The following is a 24652-nucleotide window of genomic DNA, read 5'->3' as shown; positions in this document are numbered from 1 at the left end:
ACAGCTCTCTAAAATTGAAAATAAAGCAAGTCCTGTTATACTGTGTACTAGGATGATCAGCACCACAGCAGATCAAAGCATCATCTTCTCCTGGTGAGCAGCAGCAGTGCATCCCTGTGTTATGTAGTCCCCTTAAAAGACACCCCCCCCCCTGCTGGCCTGGCCCCTAGCTCTTCTACCACAGCCACTGCTTCTGGCTTCATGGCCTAAAATGTAACCTGTGTTTTTCCTTGACACTTTTCTAATCTTCCCTCATCCCCTCCCCGTGCCTCTCACCGTTTCCCACCCCCACACCATGCTTCCCCTATTCACAGACAGAGGGTGAGCAGGGCCGCCGTACCTCCCTGGAAAAGTTCACCCGCAGTGTGGTAAGTCACCAGGAACTGGGGCTGTATCACGGGCACGCAACCTAATGAAGATCTTTTTCACGTTCAATATAATTGTGCAGGCTAGTAGTGCAGAGGTCTTTTGATGGTATTTATTACCATTTTAAGGACAGGTAAGTGCTCAACATTTATGCAGGGGTAACTAGTCTTAGTACTTTCTTGGCACAGCACTGTACACAAACTGCATTATTTTTCAAAAACTCAGCCAGTAAAGTTTGTTTCCATTTTCCAGGGCAAGTCGTTGACGGGCAAGCGGCTGACAGGGCTGATGCAGTCATCCTGACACTGCCTGGGCTGGAAGGGCACAGACAGACACCCCTGGAGGGGTCATGACCATGCAGGGAGAGGAGCGCTGCTGGGGTGGGGAGCTTTGCTCTGGTGGGTCACAGACAGTACCATGCAGCGCTGGAATTAGAACTACTCACAGAACCACAGATCATGCCAGCTGGGGGGGGGGGAGGCTTGACCCACTCACCACATGGCATGAACACAGTACAAGCACATACAGTAGGGCTACATACAAGCTCAATGAGGCATAGTGGGACATATACAGATATACATAGAGTTGAAGTCGAAGTTTACATACACCTTAGCCAATTACATTTAAACTCAGTTTTTCACAATTCCTGACATTTAATCCGAGTAAAAATTCCCTGTTTTAGGTCAGTTAGGATCACCACTTTATTTTAAGAATGTGAAATGTCAGAATACTAGTAGAGAGAATTATTTATTTCAGCTTTTATTTCTTTCATCACATTCCCAGTGGGTCAGAAGTTTACATACACTCAATTAGTATTTTGTAGCATTGCCTTGAAATTGTTTAACTTGGGTCAAACGTTTCAGGTAGACTTCCACAAGCTTCCCACAATAAGTTGGGTAACTTTTGGCCCATTCCTCCTGACAGAGCTGGTGTAACTGATTCAGGTTTGTAGGCTTCTTTGCTCGCACACGCCTTTTCAGTTCTGCCCACACATTTTCTATAGGATTGAGGTCAGGGCTTTGTGATGGCCACTCCAATACCTTGACTTTGTTGTCCTTAAGCCATTTTGCCACAACTTTGGAAATATGCTTGGGGTCATTGTCCATTTGGAAGACCCATTTGCGACCAAGCTTTAACTTCCTGACTGATGTCTTGAGATGTTTCTTCAATATATCTGCATAATTTTCCTGCCTCATGATGATTTTGTGAAGTGCACCAGTCCCTCCTGCAGCAAAGCACCCCCACAACATGATGCTGCCACCCCGGTACTTCACAGTTGGGATGGTGTTATTTGGCTTGCAAGCCTCCCCTTTTCCTCCAAACATAACAATGGTTATTATGGCCAAACAGTTCTATTTTTGTTTCATCAGACCGGAGGACATTTCTCCAAAAAGTATGATCTTTGTCCCCATGTGCAGTTGCAAACCTCAGTCTGGCTTTTTTATGGCGGTTTTGAAGCAGTGGCTTCTTCCTTGCCGATCGGCCTTTCAGGTTATGTCGATATAGGACTCGTTTTACTGTGGATATAGATACTTCTGTATATGTTTCCTCCAGCATCTTCACAAGGTCCTTTGCTGTTGTTCTAGGATTGATTTGCATTTTTCGCACCAAAGTACGTTCATCTCTAGGAGACAGAATGCGTCTCCTACCTGAGCAGTATGACGGCTGCGTGGTCCTATGGTGTTTATACTTGCAAACTATTGTTTGTACAGATGAACGTGGTACCTTCAGGCATTTGGAAATTGCTCCCAAAGATGAACCAGACCTGTGAAGGTCTATACATTTTTTTCTGAGGTCTTGGCTGATTTCTTTTGATTTTCCCATGATGTCAAGCAAAGAGGCACTGCGTTTGAAGGTAGGTCTTGAAATACATCCACAGGTACACCTCCAATTGACTCAAATGATGTCAATTAGCCTATCAGAAGCTTATAAAGCCATGACATAATTTTCTGGAATTTTCCAAGCTGTTTAAAGGCACAGTCAACTTAGTGTATGTAAACTTCTGACCTAATGGAATTGTGATACAGTGAATCATAAGCGAAATAACAATTGTTGGTAATATTACTTGTGTCATGCACAAAGTAGATGTCCTATCCGACTTGACAATACTACAGTTTTGTTAACAAGACATTACTGGAGTTGTTGAAAAACGAGTTTTAATGACTCCAACCTAAGTGTATGTAAACATCCAACTGCATATACATATACAGTACAGTCTGCCCACACTAGGCAGTCAGCAATAAGGACAGCAGGAGGACAATTTTCTGTTCTGTATTTAACAAATCTCTTTTTTTATATCTTTATCTTTGTCTAAATCTGTATCATATTTTTTTCTTATACAGTACACCATATAATCCTATTTACTGATGGAAACTTAAAACCTATTATTTTTGCAGTGATTGGGAATATATTTTTGTTTGCCCATAAATCTAAGGTATTGTAATTGTTATTATAGAAGCGACTTTGAGGGAAATTCTCCGTGTTTTATTACATTCCAGGAGTAGGCATAAGGGCTTGATAGAGAGTCTACAATTAATCATTGCATGTTTCATCAAATTGTTTTTGTTTAGAATTCATGCTATGGTTGGATTTGTATTTATTGAAAGCATGAGGTCATAGGCCTATTTTTCAAAGGAGACCTGGCCAACACAGACAATCATACACTGAAGAGAACACCTACCATTTGATTAAATCAATATAGACAGCTTTAAAGCTTGAAAACCCTTTCCCTTATGAAAAATCTCAATAATGTTGTCTCTGAATCAGTGATTTCAGCCTTATTTAATATTTTACACAGCACCAAGTTTCAGGTTTTAACGTCACATGCACAAGTACAGTGAAATGCCTTTCTTGCAAACTCAAAACCCAACAATGTAATGATCAATAACAATGTGATACATGGTGTTTCCGTATTATCCTGCACCTATTCAAGCAGATACATGCCAAATAAATGCCACATTTGACCAGTCACAGAGCTATTTAAGTGACATTCACATGCCTTACAGGCCCCATATAAAATAGCCCTGCATCACTACCACTTTGGAATGTCACCAATGTCATCTAATGGAGACTAAACACCATGCACAGTCCTCTATGGGCCATGGTGGCCAAGCATGCCCGAACAGGAGGACTGTGGCAGGAATATTTATTTGGATGTCGAAATATGTCATCACCCCGCAATCAGAAGGATCCTATATCGCTTAACAGCCCAAGAGAAGCATGTTTCATTTAGTGCTAGCCTTTTTGTTGCATTCATGTCAATGTAAACCATGACTTACATGCTCAGTCATTACAGAGATATGTGTATGTATTATTCCTCATGTTATGTTGTTGCAAGCCATTGTTTTATTTGCCAAACAGTTTGTATACTTGTTAGGGAAAATGCTCTGTGAAATGAAGTTTAGGGAGTCTGAGCTGGGGAGAAAAGGTTACGTGCACAGCCAACCAGCAAGCTGCTTGATTCTTCTTCTTCTTCTTCTATCTTCAAACACAACCAAAAGGGAAATTACCTCGATCTCCACCACTGAACAGAACAACGAACATCCCTGCTGAAAGGACATAAACCAACAGGATGCACCTGACTGATATCACATCCACCACTGGAACTGGAAGATACATGATTCATCTGAAGGCCTCTGCTGCATCGCTCTTCTACTCTCCCAAAGTCCTGAGATAGAGGAGGGTATCATTCACAGCACAACAGCTCCCTCTTGTGGTAAGGGGGGCATATGATCAACTGCCAGAGTCAATATTACTAAAGTCAAATACTGAGAGAATTACAGTATTTCAAATTAAATTAGAGTTGCTGCCATGCACTGTACAGGTTGATATTTATATGATTATCATAAACTAAAACCTCTTGACTCTAAGATAGAAATGCTTAATTTATTGAGATGCTTAATTTATTGAGGGATAGTTCACCCAAATTACAAAATGACATATTGGCTTCCTTACCCTGTAAGCAGTCTATAGACAATGTATGACAGAAATCCATGCTTTGGTTTAGTTTCCCTGGCAGTTTCCAAATGCTAACGTTTTAGGCTTTGTAGCACAAATCCCACAGGTTGACATTTATTGTCACGAATCTTGCCCTGGAAGCAGAATGGAACAATTTCTGCTTGCTAGGCCAGCATTTGAAAACAGTGCCACCACTGCCAGGCAAACTAAACCAAAGCATGGATTGCTGTCATACCTTGTCCATGGACTGCTTACAGGGTAAGGAAACCAAAGTATAATTTTGTAATTTGGGTGAAATATTCCTTTAAAGAATATTGTCTGCACAAACACAATAGCACTGTGTGTATATAAATTGGCTATATAGATTTCCATTATCTAAAAGCACATGTTATGGTATGGGCACATTACTATGCATGTAACATATCCAGGGCATTTGTGCTTCTAGTTTCTCAATCAGCAAAATTACTATTAGCACTCTAAAAGACCCATGCACCTGATATCTTGTGGGGACTAAAAAATAAAACCTTGGGACCTCCATCTACATGGTGTCCGCCTCTCATTTACAGTAGCACATGTGGCACCCAGTTAGTAGCATTTTGGTAACCAGTTAGTAGCATATTGGTACCCAATTAGTAGCATATGTGGTACCCAGTTAGTAGCATTTTGGTAACCAGTTAGTAGCATATTGGTACCCAATTAGTAGCATATGTAGTACCCAGTTAGTAGCATTTTGGTAACCAGTTAGTAGCATTTTGGTAACCATTTAGTAGCATTTTGGTAACCAGTTAGTAACCAGTTCGTAGCATATTGGTAACCAGTACGTAACATATTGGTAACCATTTAGTAGCATATTGGTACCCAGTTAGTAATATACTGGTAACCAGTTTGTAGCATATTGGTAACCAGTTAGTAACCAGTTCGTAGCATATTGGTAACCAGTTCGTAACATATTGGTAACCAGTTAGTAGAATATTGGTAACCAGTTAGTAGCATATTGGTAACCAGTTACTCTTATAACTGGGTAGTAACGTAAATACTACAATAGCAACAATGGGGTTAAATAGGACCACAGCAAAACATCCCCAAACACCCGGAGTGGGCGGAGTCTCATTCTTTATTTTCTTTCATTACAATAAAAATAGTTTAACAAACAAAGACGTCATTCTCTCGATTTTAGTTATTTACAATTGAAGATAAAATGACCGGTCAAGTCCATTTCATCTGTTCTTGGCTCCATTCCAACCACCGCACTCCCCGCTAACTCAGGAAGGCTTGCTGAGAGCTCTTGGGTTATTGCCGTCTTTGACGAGGTATACAGGCTATGCAAGATTATATGATTGGTGGTGATGACACTTGTTTCTATACAGACATCACTGACTTTAATGAGTGTTGTTTGGAAGTGCACCATGCTAGACCCGTTTGTTAGAGGAAGTCACCAGTGAAAGAAAACGTTAACCATAAACCACACACTCTCCGCTGACTCCAGGGGGGTTAATACAGATGTAAGACTTTAATTTGATCACTCTTTTGCTGCTGAGAACTTGCAGATTAATTAATTGAAAACCTGCACTAACACAGTTATATTAACAATATGACACTTTTCATGTAGCCTCATTTTGACTAGCCAATAGCCTGACCACCGATCAGGCAAAATTATGGACTAAACATTAAAGTCCTGTTGCTGTAGAATTATTTTGCTGCGACAACACAGGTCAAATTAAGATCCTACATCAGTACCAGGTTGTCATTCCAAAATGACTGATGACCATGTAATTGATAGGGAGGTTGTTGCTGATTACCAAAATAATTATCCATAAAAAAGACCTAGAAACTGTGGATGAAGGTGTCCCTGAGGGAATTCAGTGTTAAGAATGTGTATTGTAAGTGAGTGTCTAATGTGCCAACATTTAAGACATTCCTTTCTACTTAAATGCTATCTTGCATTTTCAGGTTCTTTTAGCTAATGGAACAACTAACAACTTGCTCATATGACTACATGGAAGGACACATGACTTTGTGTGACAGATATACAATACATCAACACGTTTTTGGCTCAATATTCCAAGCACCCTTTACACTTCATAAAGTATCTATGCCTAATATAGCACTCAAATCAAAATGTCACATAACATTGTTTTACAGCTCTTCTGCAATTGTACATAACTCTCCTCGCATTATGTACACATGGTATGTATAGGTAACTGGCAAAATAAAGTAAACACCAACATAAAGTGTCTTAATAGGGCGTTGGGCACCACGAACAGCCAGAACAGCTTCAATGCACCTTGGCATAGATTCTACAAGTGTCTGGAACTATATTGGAGGGATGCAACACCATTCTTCCATGAGAAATTCCATCATTTGGTGTTTTATTGATGGTGGTGGAAAACGCTGTCACAGGTGCCACTCCAGAACCTCCAATAAGTGTTCAATTGCTTATCCCCATCTATTAAAAAGTGCAAGCATGCACACACACCCAAGCACTATTAACCCCCTAGCTATGCTCTTTTGAGACCCCTTTTTCAAAATCACATCTTCTAGCCATGGTAGCAAAAAACTAATGGGCAACTGGGCATTTTTATACATCACCCTATGCATGATGGGACGTTTTAATTGCTTAATTAACTCAGGAACCACACCTGTGTGGAAGCACCTGCTTTCAATATACTTTGTATCCCTCATTTACTGAAGTGTTTCCTTTATTTTGGCAGTTACCTAAAAGTGATTCTGGACAAAAGTGTTTGAGGAATCAGAGGAAGGAGAGAAATTGGAGTAATGTGCCCAAGAACTCAGTTGGGCACAGTTCAGAATGTTTTGTTATTGCAATGGTTTGTTAAAGCTGGGCTAAATAGACATGTGTTAGTGTGATGACTAAACTATGCGCCATCCATTTTATTTTATTGCCCTTTCTGATTCCTTGTCAACACCCTCATCAGGTATTTCTATCCTTTTGACCAATGGAATACATCATGAGGCAGGCAGGGGAGAGTGGCCTGATACTGACTGCATCATTATGCAGACACAAGAACAATCAACAGCAGTACAAATCATATGCCTGAGTAGTAGTACTGTAGTAGTAATAGTAGGTATTGTAGAAAGACATATCAACAAAGCCAGAACAAACAGAATACATCAGAATAATCAGCAGATACACTTAAATGACACTAAGAACCCAATCTGTCAATATTCTGTTCAAAACAAAGGAATATAGCACAATTCTGAAACACGAGGATGGATGGGATTAAAGCAAACTCTACATTAGTTTGATATTAAAGAGAGCAAGAGAAGAGAGAGGAGAAAAGAGCATGTCTAAGTAGTCCAGAGGTTTTGTTGTATTAGTGACGGAGTTCAGCACCGTCGCTATGGCAGGGGTCAGAAGTTAGAGGTCAGAGTGGTTCAATCAGGTCACTGGGTCACTATGGCTGTCAGAGCTGGTTCCCAACTGGGTCACAGGCTGGCACAGTGATGAAGTTAATGACGTCTCAGTGTCACATTGGATCCCATGGGCATGGTGGACACAGCCGTAGAGTAGCAACACACATGGTCCAAACACACTCTGTGGGCACAGAACCCACAGCCCTGACCTTTCCTTATACAGGAAAGGTACCGTACAGCACAGTGCATTGCAGTGCAGGAGAGACTCACTGTATGTGGAGCCACTCGTTTTCTACGTTCCTTCTGGGATAATCAATACATATTCTCAGGGTGGAAATTCAAAAAGAGAAAATGTCTGAGTCAGAGAGTATGGGGTCACTGGCAGGCTGGCTGGATGGCTGTATGGTGTCTGACTGTCAGCCAGATAGATTTTTTGAGTCCAGTGGAGGGGTGTGTAGAGGCCCAGTGTTGAGCGTCCTGAACCTCACCCCTCACTGGCTTCACAGCCCTCTGGATCTTCATTCCACGGTACGCCTACAACAGAGAGAAATAGGTCAGACTCACCCCTCTCCAAGATAACTGGCATAAAACCAGCAGCAGTTGTTTTTTTAATCTTTCTTTGTTGATGGTGATCGAGATTAACATGAGCATTTTTACATTCAATGTTCTTGGAAGTGCAAAGCCCTCTAGCATGATCTGATGGAATAAGGATATACCTTGCATTTAAATGAGAAAGTGCTGTACTACTATAATGTGTGAATAGGACCTAGGTGCTTACCTTTCAGCTAGCCATGCCCTGCTTCTGTTATGTCTTCATAGCTCTCTGCTTCATCCACACACGTCAATCCTTCACTTCACTCCTTCATTGCCACATTATTATAATCCAGAGAATGAAGCAGTGGAGGTGTCATCTAAAAGCTCCTCTTTCCAAACTGCCTGGTGATTCCAGTGACATCAACAAGCCGAGGGATGGGTTGGTGTTGACATTCATTCCGCATCCAAACTCAAGTTTATCATTTAAGTTGTTTAATTTCAGATAAATTATTGAATTTCATTTTCTCTGGCAAATCATCCCAAAAAGAGCAATACAATGATATCCACGTTCCAGTGTTTGTTTATAACATAATTGCCTTTTCTGTTCCAGAGGGAAAAAAATCCAAGAAGTGATTCTTCCTTCAGTTTCACATGAAGAGCAAGTCACTTGTCAAGAAACACCGTTTCTTGTTGCTTTCAAAGTTAATATAAAAAACATGTTCATAAATTATTAAACAAGGTTCAGTAGATAATAAAATAACACTTCTTGCATTTCTCTCCTGAAATAATCACTTGTGCTTTCCACAACAACAAAAAAACATTTAAAATGAAGCAGCAGACTTTTGCTAGAGGTTATCCATATTAAAAATAGTATTTAAACCTAGTAAGTTCTTCTCTATCTGTATCGGTTGGATGTCCCCTTGCCGTTTGACGAGGGCTCTTCAAGCTCATCATCCTCAAAGCCGTGAAACGTGGATGTGTCGCTCTCTGAGGTGGTGCCAAATAGTTCCTCTGCCCTGGCAAACGGCCTGCTGTCCTCCTTCTCTTCTGGGCGTCCAGCTGGCAACAAGATGACAGGATGAGGACGGCATAACAGCTACAGTACAGCAATCAGTACAGCTTAGTCATAATCATGGTGTGGATGCTGTGTAGTAGAGCAGGGTACTCACTGGAGCACCGGCAGACTGAGCAGGGTACCCTCTCCCCAGATTTACCCCTGTTGGAGCCTGGTGTGCACCGGCACAAGTTACAGTAGTTATTGGTACTGGCAGACCCACCTGGGCCCTTCTGACCTGCAGAAGAAGGCTGGATCAAACACTGAGCCCTGAACCAAGCATTCAGACATTTTAACAATTTATGGAGAAAAAAATACTTTTCAAAAGACCTCATTAGACAGGGCTGACCTGAAAATGATTAGTGTACATCGTTAGTTAAAATGGAGCTAGTGAATTTGCACTGAAGACAGAAATCACATGTTCAGAGCCCAGTGGAGGTAGTCAGCCATGAGGTGCAGGTGGAACTTTAAACTCAGGGTTCCTAAACCTGGTGCAGTGTTACACTTACAGAGGTACCGCTATCCCTACTTTAGCGAATTGACTGCAACAAAGCTTGAAGAAACATGCAAACCATGTACTAGGAAAAGCAATGATGTTTCAAATCACCCCCACATATGCTCTCTGTACATTTCTGTTGCTGATAGTGACACCAGAAGAGAGACATTTTAGAGGCCTTGAATACGAGTGTCTTACGTTTGTGTCTGTCAGAGCGTTGTGTGGAGGGTGACCGGGAGGACTCGGACCCCTTCTCCTCTGCCAGGTGGGAATGGGTGTAGTGGTAACTCAGCCCTGTACGGTTTTTGTAGCGCTTCCCACAGACTGAGAGCACAAAACAGAGACAAAACATTCACTTCTTTCCTGAGAATGTGTCTGAGACAAATTGCATTTACAGTTGAAGTCAGAAGTTTACATACACCTTAGCCAAAAACATCTAAACTCAGATTTCACAATTCCTGAATAAGAGCAGAGAGAATGATTTATTTCAGCTTTTATTTCTTTCATCACATTCCCAGTGGGTCAGAAGTTTACATACACTCAATTAGTATTTGGTAGCATTGCCTTGAAATTGTTTAACTTGGGTCAAACGTTTCGGGTAGCCTTCCACAAGCTTCCCACAATAAGTTGGGTGAATTTTGGCCCATTCCTCCTGACAGAGCTGGTGTAACTGAGTAAGGTTTGTAGGCCTCCTTGCTCGCACACGCCTTTTCAGTTCTACCCACACATTTTCCATAGGATTGAGGTCAGGGCTTTGTGACGGCCACTCCAATACCTTGACTTTGTTGTCCTTAAGCCATTTTGCCACAACTTTGGAAGTATGCTTGGGGTCATTGTCCATTTGGAAGACCCATTTGCGACCAAGCTTTAACTTATCCACATAATTTTCCTGCCTCATGATGCCATCTATTTTGTGAAGTGCACCAGTCCCTCCTGCTACAAAGCACCCCCACAAAATGATGCTGCCACCCCCGTGCTTCACGGTTGGGATGGTGTTCTTCGGCCTGCAAGCCTCCCCCTTTTTCTCCAAACATATGGTCATTATGGTTATTATGGCCTAACAGTTCTATTTCTGTTTCATCAGACCATAGGACATTTCTCCAAAAGTACAATCTTTGTCCCCATGTGCAGTTGCAAACCGCAGTCTGGCTTTTTTGTGGCGGTTTTGGAGCAGTGGCCTTTTCCTTGCTGAGCGGCCTTTCAGGTTATGTCGATATAGGACTGTGGATATAGATACTTTTGTACCTGTTTCCTCCAGCATCTTCACAAGGTCCATTGCTGTTGTTCTGGGATTGATTTGCACTTTTTGTACCAAAGTACGTTCATTTCTAGGAGACAGAACGCGTCTCCTTCCTGAGCGGTATGACGGCTGCGTGGTCCCATGGTGTTTATACTTGCATACTATTGTTTGTACAGATGAACGTGGTACCTTCAGGCGTTTGGAAATTGCTCCCAAGGATGAACCAGACTTGTGGAGGTCTGCCATTTTTTTCTGAGGTCTTGGCTGATTTCTTTTGATTTTCCAATGATGTCAAGCAAAGAGGCACTGAGTCTGAAGGTAGGCCTTGAAATACATCCACAGGTACACCTCCAATTGACTCAAATGATGTCAATTAGCCTATCAGAAGTTTCTAAAGCCATGACATCATTTTCTGTAATTTTCCAAGCACAGTCAACTTAGTGTATGTAAACTTCTCACCCACTGGAATTGTGACACAGTGAATTGTAAGTGAAATAATCTGTCTGTAAACAATTGTTGGAAAAATTACTTGTGTCATGCACAAAGTAGATGTCCTAACCGACTTGACAAAACTATAGTTTGTTAACAAGAAATTTGTGGAGTGGTTGAAAAACGAGTTTTAATGACTCCAACCTAAGTGTATGTAAACTTCCAACTTCAACTGTATGTGTCACCCATCTTCAGTTCTAGACACATTGGAGATTTTGTGAAAATTCTAAAAGACCCTTAAGTCAAGATGTTTTTGTCAATGCACTGAAAACATTAGGATCCATTTCAACAGCAGGTCAAATACCCACCAACAGTTTCAGGTCGTTTTCAACCTTTAAGCATTCATGTCATTATTGTTGCAACATGGCTTTACTGCATCTTCAAGTGTGCCCAATAAGGTTGCCAAATAAGGTCATATCTGTAGACTAAGAAAACATGCCATGAGAATTTCATCAAGTTGAGTTCTGTAAATAGACTGATAGGATCCAAATGTTGGAGTTTAGCTTATCTGTTGGAGAAAGGAATGAAAATACAGGGAAATGGTTCACTACTCAGTAATACGGAACACTCTCAGGAGAAAGCATAACCCTGATGTGGGAACATAAGGACAGTGAGGGAGAAATGTGTGGCAAGAGTCACACATACAACATGGACTCATTGTTAAGAGAACGGTTACACCAATAAGATCACTAGGAATACTAATCAACTATGGTCTTTAACTACATCAAACAACTTCAAAATGTCCTAAGATACAAGTAAAAAGGCAACAAGTCTAGACACTGGAGGCTGCAGTTTTTGACGTATGCTTTTGTTTGCATCTGTCTGAAACAGAGAAAACACAAAGCAAAGCAGAAAAAGAAAGGAAAGAAAATGGTATGTGTCACTCAGTAAGAGTCACCACAACTAAAGAAAATCCAATACCCCTGCCTAGGTTTTCCACATGCAAATTGTGTGCCTACTGGACTACTTGAGACAGTACATTGACAACACTGGTCTCCTCTCTGTGCTTCTCATTCATGTGGAAACACATGCCTCTGAGTTCTCCAAGGGGGATTTGAATGACTATTATGTACATCATGTTGATATGTTAGGGTTTAATTTAGTTTGAGTTAACGCCTGTGGGCCAACTTGTTGACATGCTGTCCATAGGGAACCACAGCACTTAATCCCCAAATGCTATTTGTTGAGTTTATTCTGCTGATCTGTGTATATGTATTTGTATATACACTGAGTGTACAAAACATTAAGGACACCAGCTCTTTCCATGACAGACTGACCAGGTGAATCCAGGTGAAAGCTATGATCCCTTATTGATGTCACCTGTTAAATCACTTCAGTCAGTGTAGATTAAGGGGAGGAGACAGGTTAAATAAGGATTTTTAAGCCTTGAGACAAATGAGACATGGATTTTATTCGTGTGCCATTCAGAGGGTGAATGGGCAAGACAAAAATATTTAAGTGCCTTTGAACGGGGTATGGTAGTAGGTGCCAGGCGCACTGGTTTGTGTCAAGAACTACACTTTCCCGTGTATATCAAGAATGGTCCACCCCCCAAAGGACATCCAGCCAACGTTGACAACTCTGGGAAGCATTGGAGTCAACATGCGCCAGCAATCCTGTGTTTGTTGAATAATGTTTTGAATACCTCTACTCACCACCCTCACACAGGTGTGGGCAATTGTAATTATCCCCTAGGCACTTGCATAAAAACGATGGCACATCTCTTGATGCTCTGATGAAGGCATAACTGTCGAAAAGCGTTGAAATTAGATGTTTGAGGTGTTTTTTGTTTTGTTTTGTAAACATTTTGGAGTGCTGCCATTTCCCAATGTTATTGAACTTGGGATTTCAATTGACAGCACCTAATCCCTTTGTAGAACGACTTCCAGAACAGACCAGAGAAATCAATATAACTTTTGAATAACTAGCTTATTGAGGCATGGTAGTACATAATCTCTCTTTAGGAGAATGTTCTTAACAAAAACAAACCACTTGAAGTGGAGATCAAATGTCTCATGACTGGATGATATAATAATTGATCCGATATGTGAGGAAGGTCGATCATTTCTTGACTTTTCTACTTACTGTCACAGCCGTATGGCTTGTCCTGGTCATCCATCTCTGTCCTCCTGCGGCCTGAACCCCGACCCTGTGGGGACAAAACCACCATCACCATGGTGACCAATCACACGACAGCGCTAGTCCTGCAGAGGCCCCAGTGATTCAGTGATCCAAAGGAAGTTGCAAATGAAACAGAAACCTACAGTACAAGCCCATATCATACTAAACTAAATGTCCAACTGAAAAAGACCACCTTAGAAAGGTAAATATAGCACACTCAATAGAGTGCATCAATGTAGCAAAAATCTTTCCTGCCAGCCAACAACTATGTGGTAGAATATATTTCTAATGCATTAGATGAAACGGTGATTCATTAAAATAGCATTTTGTTGGAAAGATACACAGAGTAGAAAGTGAAGGTGTTTTGTATAAGAATTTACATTTTTACAAATAAATACGATAAAAAATGTAATTCACTGGCAAAGAAAGCAGCCAACAAAAGATAAGCTAATTTCTACAGGTGCATTCAACTGGCTGGCAGGAAAATATCTTAGGTGAGATGGTAGTTAGTAGCTATAGGTCGTCTGTTTCCTTTGTCATCAATGTCATAGTAACAGTCTGTATGGAGGAAATGTTTCTCAGGACAGGTCGTTTCTGAAGCTTATGCCTGGGTTGTGTTGAAAAACATACTAATCTACAATGAGTATACAAAACATTAAGAACACCTGCTCTTTCCATCACAGACTGACCAGGTGAATCCAGGTGAAAGCTATGATCCCTTATTGATGTCACTTGTTAAATCCACTTCAAAATCAGTGTAGATGAAGGGGAGGAGACAGGCTAAGGAAGGATTTAAGCCTTGAGACAATTGAGACATGGATTGTGTATGTGTGTCATTCAGAGGGTGAATGACACACATACACTTGACAAAACATTGGCAAGCATTGGAGTCAACATGGGGCAGCATCCCTGTGGAACACTTGACACCTTGTAGTCCATGCCCCAAAATATTTAGACTGTTCTGAGCGCCAAAGGGGAGGGGGTTGCAACTCAATATTAGGAAGGTGTTCCTAATGTTTAGGAATAAGAGCATATATATATATATATATATATAAGAGCACTTAAACTACGGTACCAATATTAATAAATATTATAATGAATTGATTCAGATCAGTCTCTAGCACTGAGTGTTATTCAGACAACAGGAAGTGCTCGCAGCACAGATAATGATGCAAATATAGTACCACAGAGTTTCTAAACCCAGAGGCCCAACATCACGAGACTTCCGAGAACACTTGCGAAGCAGACTTGGCAGACCAGACCGGGGTTTGAGAAGACAATGAGTGAAAATTCATCCTTAATTAATATTTTTCTCTACTTCTAAAAGGCACACAACGTAGTTTCAAGCCAATGTCTTAAGTAGCTGAACATGTTATTACTCAAAAACATTATATCGAAAGAGTGCCTTTGATTTGATGGCATGCACACGCGCATTTGGGGCAAAACCACCGTTAGATGGTTATATGCATGATCTTAGCTAGCTAATGTAGCAAATGTGATTTCTATTGAATGAGTTATGAACTAGGGCAGTCATGTACATTAGCAGCAGTTTACTACAGTACAGTATGTCTCTGTGGATCACTTACTCTGCCTTTTCCTCTGTGTCTTTTTTTGGGGGGGTCCACTTCATAGTCCTCATCGTCATGGTATGCACCTTCAGCTGCGTCCGCCTCCAACACCCTCTGTGGTGGGAAAAAAGGGAATAGACGGATCAATCTCTTGTCTGGAGGCCAAAGACACTGCCTGTCTCAGTCTGAGGAACAACAAAATTAGGTAATAAAACATGTTCAAAAAAGATGGTTGTAATAAACTATAAGGCCATAATCCTCTGATACTAGCTATTTGCATATTTAAAGCGCATTATGACAGTGTGCCCTTTTATACCTTTCCAGGCAGTTCTGGTATTAGGCTCAGACTGGTTATAGTCATGGCAGAGGTTAGGTAAGCTGATCCTAGATCAGAGTACTCCCTTTCCCTTTAAGCCATTGGGATAAAACTTCATTAGGACCCACCTGGATTTCTAGGAGACTCTCCTCATCCTTAGAGTTGTTCCTCTGGTCTAGGCCCTCCCCTCTGAGAAGAGCCTCCAGTGTGGTGTCCTGTGTGGGAAGCGTATCCTTGCCTGTGAGTCCTCCATCTGGATACAGAGCAACAAACACACACAAATAAATCAAACAAACCTGGGAGCCGCCCCTCACATCAGTTAAAGTAGACATGTATACCAGTAACTCTAAAGACACTGACAGGCATCACCCCATCTAGTCAGTCTTTCCCAGGAAGATACAAATGGCTTGCTTTAACAAAGCATCACTATAAATGCCAAATCCCTTCATTAGGGAGGTATGATACTTTCTGTATAACTTATGTTTCTATTCAGCAAATGAAGGATACATTAATCCAATGTGTAATGCCTTGTTACAAAGCTAGTCTAATCTGGGATTGCTATTTAAAGCACGCTACCAGGGACGACCTCCCATAAAAATAAATAATGCAAAGCCATAACTAAACAAACCTTAACCCTGGGTCGCTGATTCTCCTAGTCAAACTAGGAAATGTCCATAAACGTAGGTACATTTGTGATTTGGGTGAACTGTCCCTTTAATGTGAAATGTTCCAGAGCTTTTCTGTTGAGATAGAGGTCAAAACAAAGAGTGTGGATGAGATAAAACACTAACATTGGTTGGTAGTCAGTCTATCATGGACATCATATTCAAGACTTTCTCTTCACTGATGGGTATTTCATTCAGTCTTATGATTTTAGAAAAGAGGACAGGCTTCAAAGCCTCAAGCTATCATACCGTCACAGACACTCATCTCCCCAAGTAAAATCACCTAGCAGTCTCAATCCCTGAGCTGAATGCTAACATGCAGCAGTTGATAAGAGGTGAGGATCTGAGTAGGTAGAGGTGGAGATAATGTTGCACGGTATATTGAAACTTTGGAAATACTTTGATACTGGAACATGAAAAATGGTTCGGTACTATAATTTCTGTCAAATGTGTCTCGCATCATATACGGATTAAGAGGATCGAGTGTCTAGTAATTTGTCTGATTCTTCTCAAGGAGGCAGTAGCTAGCCAGGATACTTGCGCTTGTGTATGCAGTCGACACAGCTTGAGCAACTTTGAGAAGCAAGTGAGAGGAGACAGCATGGCTTCTTCTTGCAAAAACATCCTACCTCCACGCTCACAACTTGTTGACAAACAACTTGTTGACAAAACTGTCTGCAGAAGTGAACTATAGGATTATTTTGATTACAGAGCAGATGAGGGCCATCCCACCAAAACAACTAAGCAAAACACAGGCAGAAGGGGCTGACCAACTGGCGAGTGTCTTCACTGACATTTTCAACCTCTCCCTGTCTGAGTCTGTAATACCAGCATGTTTCAAGCAGACCACCATAGACCCTGAGCCCAAGAACACTAAGGTAACCTGCCTAAATGACTACCGACGCGTAGCACTCACATCTGTAGCCATGGAATGCTTTAAAAGGCAGGTTATGGCTCAGATCAACACCATTATCCCAGAAACCCTAGACACACTCCAGTTTGCATACCACACCAACAGATCCACAGATGATGCAATCTCTATTGCACAGCACACTGTGCCTTTCACACCAGGACAAAGGAACACCTATGTGAGAATGCTAGTCATTGACTACAGCTCAGCGTTCAACACCATAGTGCCCCCAAAGCACATCACTAAGCTAAGAACCCTGGGACTAAACACCTCCCTCTGCAATTGGATCGTGGACTTCCTGACGGGCCGCCCCCAGGTGGTAAGGGTAGGTAAGAACACATCCGCCACGCTGATCCTCAACGCGGGGGCCCCTCAGGGGTGCGTGCTCAGTCCCCTCCTGTTCTCCCTGTTCATTCATGACTGCATGGCCTGGCACGACTCCAACACCATCATTAAGTTTGCTGATGACACAACAGTGGTAGGCCTGATCACCGACAAGATGAGACAGCCTATAGGGAGGAGGTCAGAGACCTGACCGTGTGGTGCCAGGACAACAACCTCTCCCTCAACGTGATCAAGACAAAAGGAGATGATTGTGGACTACAGGAAAAGGAGGACCGAGCACACCCCCATTCTCATCGACGGGGCAGTAGTGGAGCAGGTTGAGAGCTTCAAGTTCCTTGGCGTCCACATCACCAACAAACTAACATGGTCCAAGCACACCAAGGCAGTTGTGAAGAGGGCACGACAAAACCTTTTCCCCTTCAGGAGACTGAAAAGATTTGGTATGGGTTCTCAGATCCTCAAAAGGTTTTACAGCTGCACCATCGAGAGCATCCTTATTATTCAGTTGTACATCTACATGTCTACCTCAGTAACCTCATTGTTGCTATCCCTGCATTTCAGTTGCATGCCTCCTTGCACTTTCAATTTGCCTTCATTGCACATTTAGACTTGCCATTTGCCTTCATTGCATATTTATACATCCCACTTAATAACATACATTATACTTAATTGTTTTACTTGTACATTTTTTGTACTCTTATATTTGCACTTCTGGTCTGATGCTAACTGCATTTCATTGTACTGTACTTGTACTTGTTCAATGACAATAAAGTTGAATCTAATCTAATCCTGACGGGTTGCATCACTGCCTGGTATGGCAACTGCTCGGCCTCCGACCGCAAGGCACTACAGAGGGTAGTGCATATGGCCCAGTACATCACCGGGGCCAAGCTTCCTGCCATCCTGGACCTCTATACCAGGCGGTGTCAGAGGAAGGCCCTAGAAATTGTCAAAGACTCCAGCCACGCTAGTCATAGACTGTTCTCTCTGGTACCGAAAGCGAGCGGTACCGGAGCGCCAAGTCTAGGTCCAAGAGGCTCTTAAATAGCTTCTACCCCCAAGGCATAAGACTCCTGAACAGCTAATCACCCAGACTATTTGCATTGCTTCCCCCCACTCTGGAACGCTGATGCTACTCTCTGTTATTATCTATGCATAGTCACTTTAATAACTCTACCTACATGTACATATTACCTCAATTACCTCGACACCGGTGCCCCCAAACATTGACTCTGTACCGGTACCCCCTGTATATAGCCCTGCTATTGTTATTTACTGCTGCTCTTTAATCATTTATTATTCTTATCTCTTACTTTTTAAAGGTATTTTCTTAAAACTGCATTGTTGGTTAAGGGATTGTAAGTAAACATTTCACTGTAAGGTCTACTACACCTGTTGTATTCGGCGCATGTGACAAATACAATTTGATTTGAACCCAGACACGTCACAAGGGCTATCAAGCTGAAGCATTGGTTTAGAATGTTGAGGTCCAGTTGCGGGTGTAGTAGGAGAGGGTGGAACTAGGTTAAACTGGGCCGACATTCCACACATTTTCTCATTCATGAAACATCTGATCTTAATAAATGCTTCTGTTCCCAAAACTAGAATCTGTTAGGAGCACAGTGCACTAAACTTTAGAGACTTAATGCTTTGCAAAAGTTTGAAAACATTTTGTTGTGTAAAAGGAGTGCAAGGTTGATTTGAGTTTGTCTACAAGTGCACTTCACAGAGGCGGTGTTTCCTAATGGAAATATGCAAATACATTCTACAACGCGCCAATAGGATCTCACTAGCTCAAGCTTGGCTTTGCCCACCTCCTTGCTTATTCTGCCCACTATGCTTCATTTGCTCCAACTGTAAACGATACAGATTAACTATCTTGGGTTAGTTATAAATATCTTTGAGCAAAAGGAGTTACAAAACAGTGCAAGGGAGGTTTAGTTCTAAAACGACATAAAAAATATTTTAACCATGACATTTGCATTGTAACATTGTCGTTATTCTACTAGCAACTAAATTTGAATTATTTTTGAGTGACAATGACATAAACATCTATTCAGCATCTCATTCATGTGAGCATTATAATATGATTACAACCCAAAAGTAATGTGAAATGCACTCATAACGTGACAGTAAAATATTTTAGACTACTTTACATATGTCTGGGCTTGCTAGCAGTAGCCAGCCAGCAGCCCTGGGCAGATAATTGCACCCTGGGAAGTGAATACTCTTTGGGAATCGTATGCTGTGTAAAATCCATTTATTTCTATGGTGTGTAGACGATTGCAATATAAAAGCTTCAGAAATAAGCTTCAAAGTGTTTATGTAGTTTTGGAACTAAACATTTAATAAATTACAATATTTAGCTGTAATGAATAATGTCTATGGAAAGTCATTTGACCCAATATTATGGCCACAGACTAGCAAATTAACCCTGATATGTATCAAATTACATTTAAAACAGTTTAGACTGTCATTGTACAATTATTTTGTTTGCTCTAAGTAGTGCTGAGCGATAAATCGAAACATCAGATATTTTTCCTTTATTAAACGACTAACATTAAAAAAAATCTGAGCTCAATCCGCACATCGCAGATTTATTAAAACTCGTTTTTCAACCACTCCACAAATTTCTTGTTAACAAACTATAGTTTTGGCAAGTCGGTTAAGACATCTACTTTGTGCATGACACAATACATTTTTTTTGTAAACAATTGTTTACAGACAGATTATTTCACTTATAATTCACTGTATCACAATTCCAGTGGGTCAGAAGATTACATACACTAAGTTTAAAGAGCTTGGAAAATTCTAGAAAATTATGTAATGGCTTTATAAGCTTCTGATAGGCTAATTGACATCATTTGAGTCAATTGGAGGTGTACCTATGGATGTATTTCAAGGCCTACCTTCAAACTCTGTGCCTCTTTGCTTGACATCATGGGAAAATCAAAAGAAATCAGCCAAGACCTCAGAATTGTTTTTGTAGACCTCCACAAGAGCAATTTCTAAACGCCTGAAGGTACCACGTTCATCTGTACAAACAATAGTATGCAAGTATAAACACCATGGGACCACGCAGCTGTCATACCGCTTAGGAAGGAGAAGCGTTCTGTCTCCTAGAGATGAATGTACTTTGGTGCAAAAAGTGAAAATCAATCCCAGAACAACAGCAAAGGACCTTGTGAAGATGCTGGAGGAAACAGGTACAAAAGTATCTATATCCACAGTAAAACGAGTCCTATATCGACATAACCTGAAAGGCCGCTCAGCAAGGAAGAATCCACTGCTCCAAAACCGCCATAAAAAAGCCAGACTGAGGTTTGCAACAGCACATGGGGACAAAGATCGTACTTTTGGAAAAATGTCCTCCGGTCTGATGAAACAAAAATACAACTGTTTGGCCATAATGACCATCGTTATGTTTGGAGGAAAAAGGGGGAGGCTTGCAAGCCGAAGAACACCATCTCAACAGTGAGGCACAGGGGTGGCAGCATCATGTTGTGTGGGTGATTTGCTGCAGGAGGGACTGGTACACTTCACAAAATAGATGGCATCATGAGGCAGGAAAATTATGTGGATATATTGAAGAAACATCTCAAGACATCAGTCAGGAAGTTAAAGCTTGGTCGCAAGTGGGTCTTCCAAATGGACAATGACCCCAAGCATATTTCCAAAGTTGTGGCAAAATGGCTTAAGGACAACAAAGTCAAGGTATTTTAGTGGCCATCACAAAGCCCTGACCTCAATCCTATAGAAAATGTGTGGGCAGAACTGAAAAAGCGTGTGTGAGCAAGGAGGCCTACAAACCAGACTCAGTTACACCAGCTCTGTCAGGAGGAATGGGCCAAAATTCACCCAACTTATTGTGGGAAGCTTGTGGAAGGCTACCCAAAACATTTGACCCAAGTTAAACAATTTAAAGGCAATGCTACCAAATACTAATTGAGTGTATGTAAACTTCTGACCCACTGGGAATGTGATGAAAGAAATAAAAGCTGAAATAAATAATTCTCTCTGCTATTATTCTGACATTTCACATTCTTAAAATAAAGTGGTGATCCTAACTGACCTATTAAATGATTAAATGTATTAAATGTCAAGAATTGTGAAATATAAATGTATTAAATGTATTTGACTAAGGTGTATGTAAACTTCCGACTTCAACTGTATGACCCCATTACCAGTAAAACATAATCAAAACCTATTTCTTTCACTTACTTGCTGTGCTGTTTCGTAGTTCATTTGTTCAGTTGTTTCATTCTCAACCAGGATTTTTATGGAACGCCGTTTGGGACTTTGCGTGTCAAAAAAAGGAACACTATTTGACATAAGCTTGTCATAAGCTTGTTGACCAATCAGGACCTGAATATGACTGCACGTCACATAATTTAATTTAAAAAAAATATTTTAGTTATTACACTATCACTCGTATTTCATATGTCACAACGATTCATCGATACGTATGCTATGATGCTTGTAAAGTTGTCTCGCGCACCTACAGTGCTGGTCATAAAAAAAAGCTAGCTAGCTCAAGAATGCAAACAATGTTCTTCCCCAAAAACATAGCAAAACGACATAATCTGTTTCAGTAGCTATAGTTAGCAAGCTAACTATATAGCTAGGTGTCATCCTCTAAAATAAGCCTAATTCATAAGACAGTTCTTATTTGATTAATGCTGGTTGTACCCATCTATGTGAAGGTAGCCACAATAAGGATTAGCCACAATAGTGGACTTTGAGGTTAGCCTTCAAAATAAAAGTATGGCATAATTTTACTATTTGTATTCATTTGCATCACTGTCAATAACATACTTTTATTTTGAAGGCAAACCGCAAATTACACTATTATGCCTAATCCTTATTGTGGCTAGCTTCACAACACATAACCCGGTCCGGTCGAGCATCACTAGCCAGATGAAGCTAGCTGGCTGCTTATAATGTTAGCTTTGGGCAACAGGGTTGTTTAGCTGGCTACCTATTTATTTTCATGAACTGAAGGTCAATTTCAATAGGCAAACAACAAGTGGCAACCTTGCTAATACTTACAAAGATTCCTAAATCAATAATGAAAATGACTGCGGTTTCTACTGGTCATTGTTTTCAGGCTGGTTGTACTGCTCATTGTTTCCAAGCTAAAGCTAGCTACCCCAGAAGTTGCGGTCGAACAAATTATGCTTTATTACCAACGCGGTATTGTAAACACATCATTCGTGGCCGGTGTTCACTTGTTTGCAGACTTTGTTGTACAGCTTTGACAGTGCTACTGTATCTTTTTTGACATGCAAAGACCCAAACAGCATTCCATAGTATGTATGTTGTGAAGCTAATAGCAGTGACACTATTACTGTGTAACTCCGGTAGGGCAACATCTGAAAAATAGCACACTTGGTAGTGTGTACCGGTGCTCGACCAGTCGGCGAAAGCCAACATCACCCACGACTGAGTACGGTTGATTGTCAAGGGCAATTAATTCCATTATCTTGGCTTTAATGGATTTGGCCTTTGAGTTGTCTCGCTGAAATGTTCTTACTCTTTCAAATGAGTGCTCGACTTGTTGACTGCTCGATCCACACAGCACACATTGTGGACTAGGTTAGGAATGCTGTGTTGCACGTGTAGCGCAAAATTTTACGTGGAGCCATTACGTCCTGTACCTACGTTATATAGGTATGCACGGTAGCTTTGACATCGGATTTTAATATTGTTAAACTAGACATCGGCCAATACCAATGTTTGCAATTTTAGCTAATATCGTCCGATTCCGATATGTTCACTGATATATCGTGCATCCCTACTAAAAATAAATGGAAGCAGGTGATAGAGTGAGTGAGTAAATGGTCAGGATTGTAAGTGAGGAGCAGTGACAAACTCCATTTCATAACATTTATTAAATGCCGTGTTGTGATTCCTGTAACTCTCCTCCCAGCAGGCAACCATTTGTTACATGTTCTAGTTCTCAAAAAAAAAGTTTACTCAGTTACTGAACAGAGCACTTTTCAATTGATAAAAAGTGACTAGCAGGCTGTTTGATTTCCACACTGAAATGAAATGATGTGCTTTCAGTTAGATGATCCCAGATCATAAGTAATAAGACAAAAGAGTGGGTGATGAGACGTGGCAGAGAGAGACATTGGACTTTTGGGGGGTGGGGTGGGAGTAAACTGGTATTTCTATTACCTAGCTGTAGGCCACAGAGGCGTAGACGAGAGTCCATGGAGGTGTGCAGCCGTCTCTTCTTCCTCCAGCAGCGGGCAGGGTATGTATACATCTGACCTGCAGCCACCCCTATAATAATAATAAATGAAACTATTCATTACAACCTCAAACTGCTAAAGACAGACACACAGAGACAGGAACTAAAGAAAACACCTTTCAATCACCCCCACCCAGATACATAATGTGTTGCTTACTGACCCTAAAAATATCCTTACACGGGTGTATACAGTGTACTCGTGAAGTATTCAGACCCCTTCCACTTGACATTTTGTTACATTACAGCCTTATTCTAAAATGGATTAAAGAAAAACATTTCCACATCAATCTACATACATACATACATAATGACATGAGTGAAAACAGGTTTTAGAAATGTTTGCAAATGTATAATAAACATTTACATCGGAAATACCTCATTTTACTGACCATAATTTTCACCATTGGACTCTGTAGGTGAACGGATGATCTCTGCGTGTGTGGTTCCCACCGTAAAGCATGGAGGAGGTGGTGTGATGGTGCTTTGCTGGTGACACTGTCTGTGATTTTATTTAGAATTCAAGGCACACTTAACCAGCACGGTTACCACAGCATTCTGCAGCAATATCCCATCTGGTTTGCGCTTATTGGGACTATCATTTGATGACCCAAAACACAACTCCAGGCTGTGTAAGTGCTATTTGACCGAGAATGAGAGTGATGGAGTGCTGCATCAGATGACCTGGCCTCCACAAACACCCGACCTCAACCCAATTGAGATGGTTTGGGATGAGTTGGACTGCAGAGTGAAGGAAAAGCAGCCTACAAGTGCTCAGCATATGTTGTAACTTCTTCAAGACCGTTGGAAAAGCATTCCTCATGAAGCTGGTTGAGAGAATGCCAAAAGTGTGCAAAGCTGTCATCAAGGCAAAGTGTGGCTACTTTGAAGAATTTGTTTAACACTTTTTTGGTTACTACATGATTTCATATGTGCTTTTTCATTGTTTTGTTGTCTTCACTC

General features: G+C 41.1%; 2 protein-coding genes across 5 annotated transcripts in view; one reads left to right on the top strand and one right to left on the bottom strand.

Annotated features, from left to right (window-relative positions):
- LOC139553608 (regulator of G-protein signaling 6-like) overlaps positions 1-4864 on the top strand; it is a 65544-nt gene extending 60680 nt beyond the window's left edge. For 2 of the 4 annotated variants that reach the window (XM_071366129.1, XM_071366131.1), the window contains exons 16-17: positions 52-93; positions 619-4864. In XM_071366129.1, the coding sequence (XP_071222230.1) occupies positions 52-93; positions 619-669 (93 nt within the window). In that variant the 3' untranslated portion in view covers positions 670-4864. Of the gene's footprint in view, positions 1-51; positions 94-314; positions 369-618 lie in introns of all 4 variants that reach the window. The other 2 variants (XM_071366128.1, XM_071366130.1) reach the window with 1 other exon arrangement.
- A 940-nt stretch (positions 4865-5804) lies between these two features.
- Positions 5805-24652, bottom strand: part of LOC139553609 (zinc finger protein DPF3-like) — a 45448-nt gene continuing 26600 nt past the window's right edge. The window contains exons 3-10 of the mRNA XM_071366132.1: positions 23617-23724; positions 15645-15769; positions 15219-15314; positions 13597-13660; positions 9981-10106; positions 9402-9524; positions 8477-9291; positions 5805-8232 (exon numbers count right to left, since the gene is read on the bottom strand). Coding sequence (XP_071222233.1) covers positions 9128-9291; positions 9402-9524; positions 9981-10106; positions 13597-13660; positions 15219-15314; positions 15645-15769; positions 23617-23724 — 806 coding nt within the window. The 3' untranslated portion in view covers positions 5805-8232; positions 8477-9127. The remainder of the gene's footprint in view (positions 8233-8476; positions 9292-9401; positions 9525-9980; positions 10107-13596; positions 13661-15218; positions 15315-15644; positions 15770-23616; positions 23725-24652) is intronic.

The sequence above is a fragment of the Salvelinus alpinus genome, chromosome 25 (assembly GCF_045679555.1).
Source record: "Salvelinus alpinus chromosome 25, SLU_Salpinus.1, whole genome shotgun sequence".
In the NCBI taxonomy this organism is placed as follows: Eukaryota; Metazoa; Chordata; class Actinopteri; order Salmoniformes; family Salmonidae; genus Salvelinus; species Salvelinus alpinus.
Note: the sequence above shows the minus strand (reverse complement) of the source record. Positions and strands in the feature narration are given on the sequence as shown.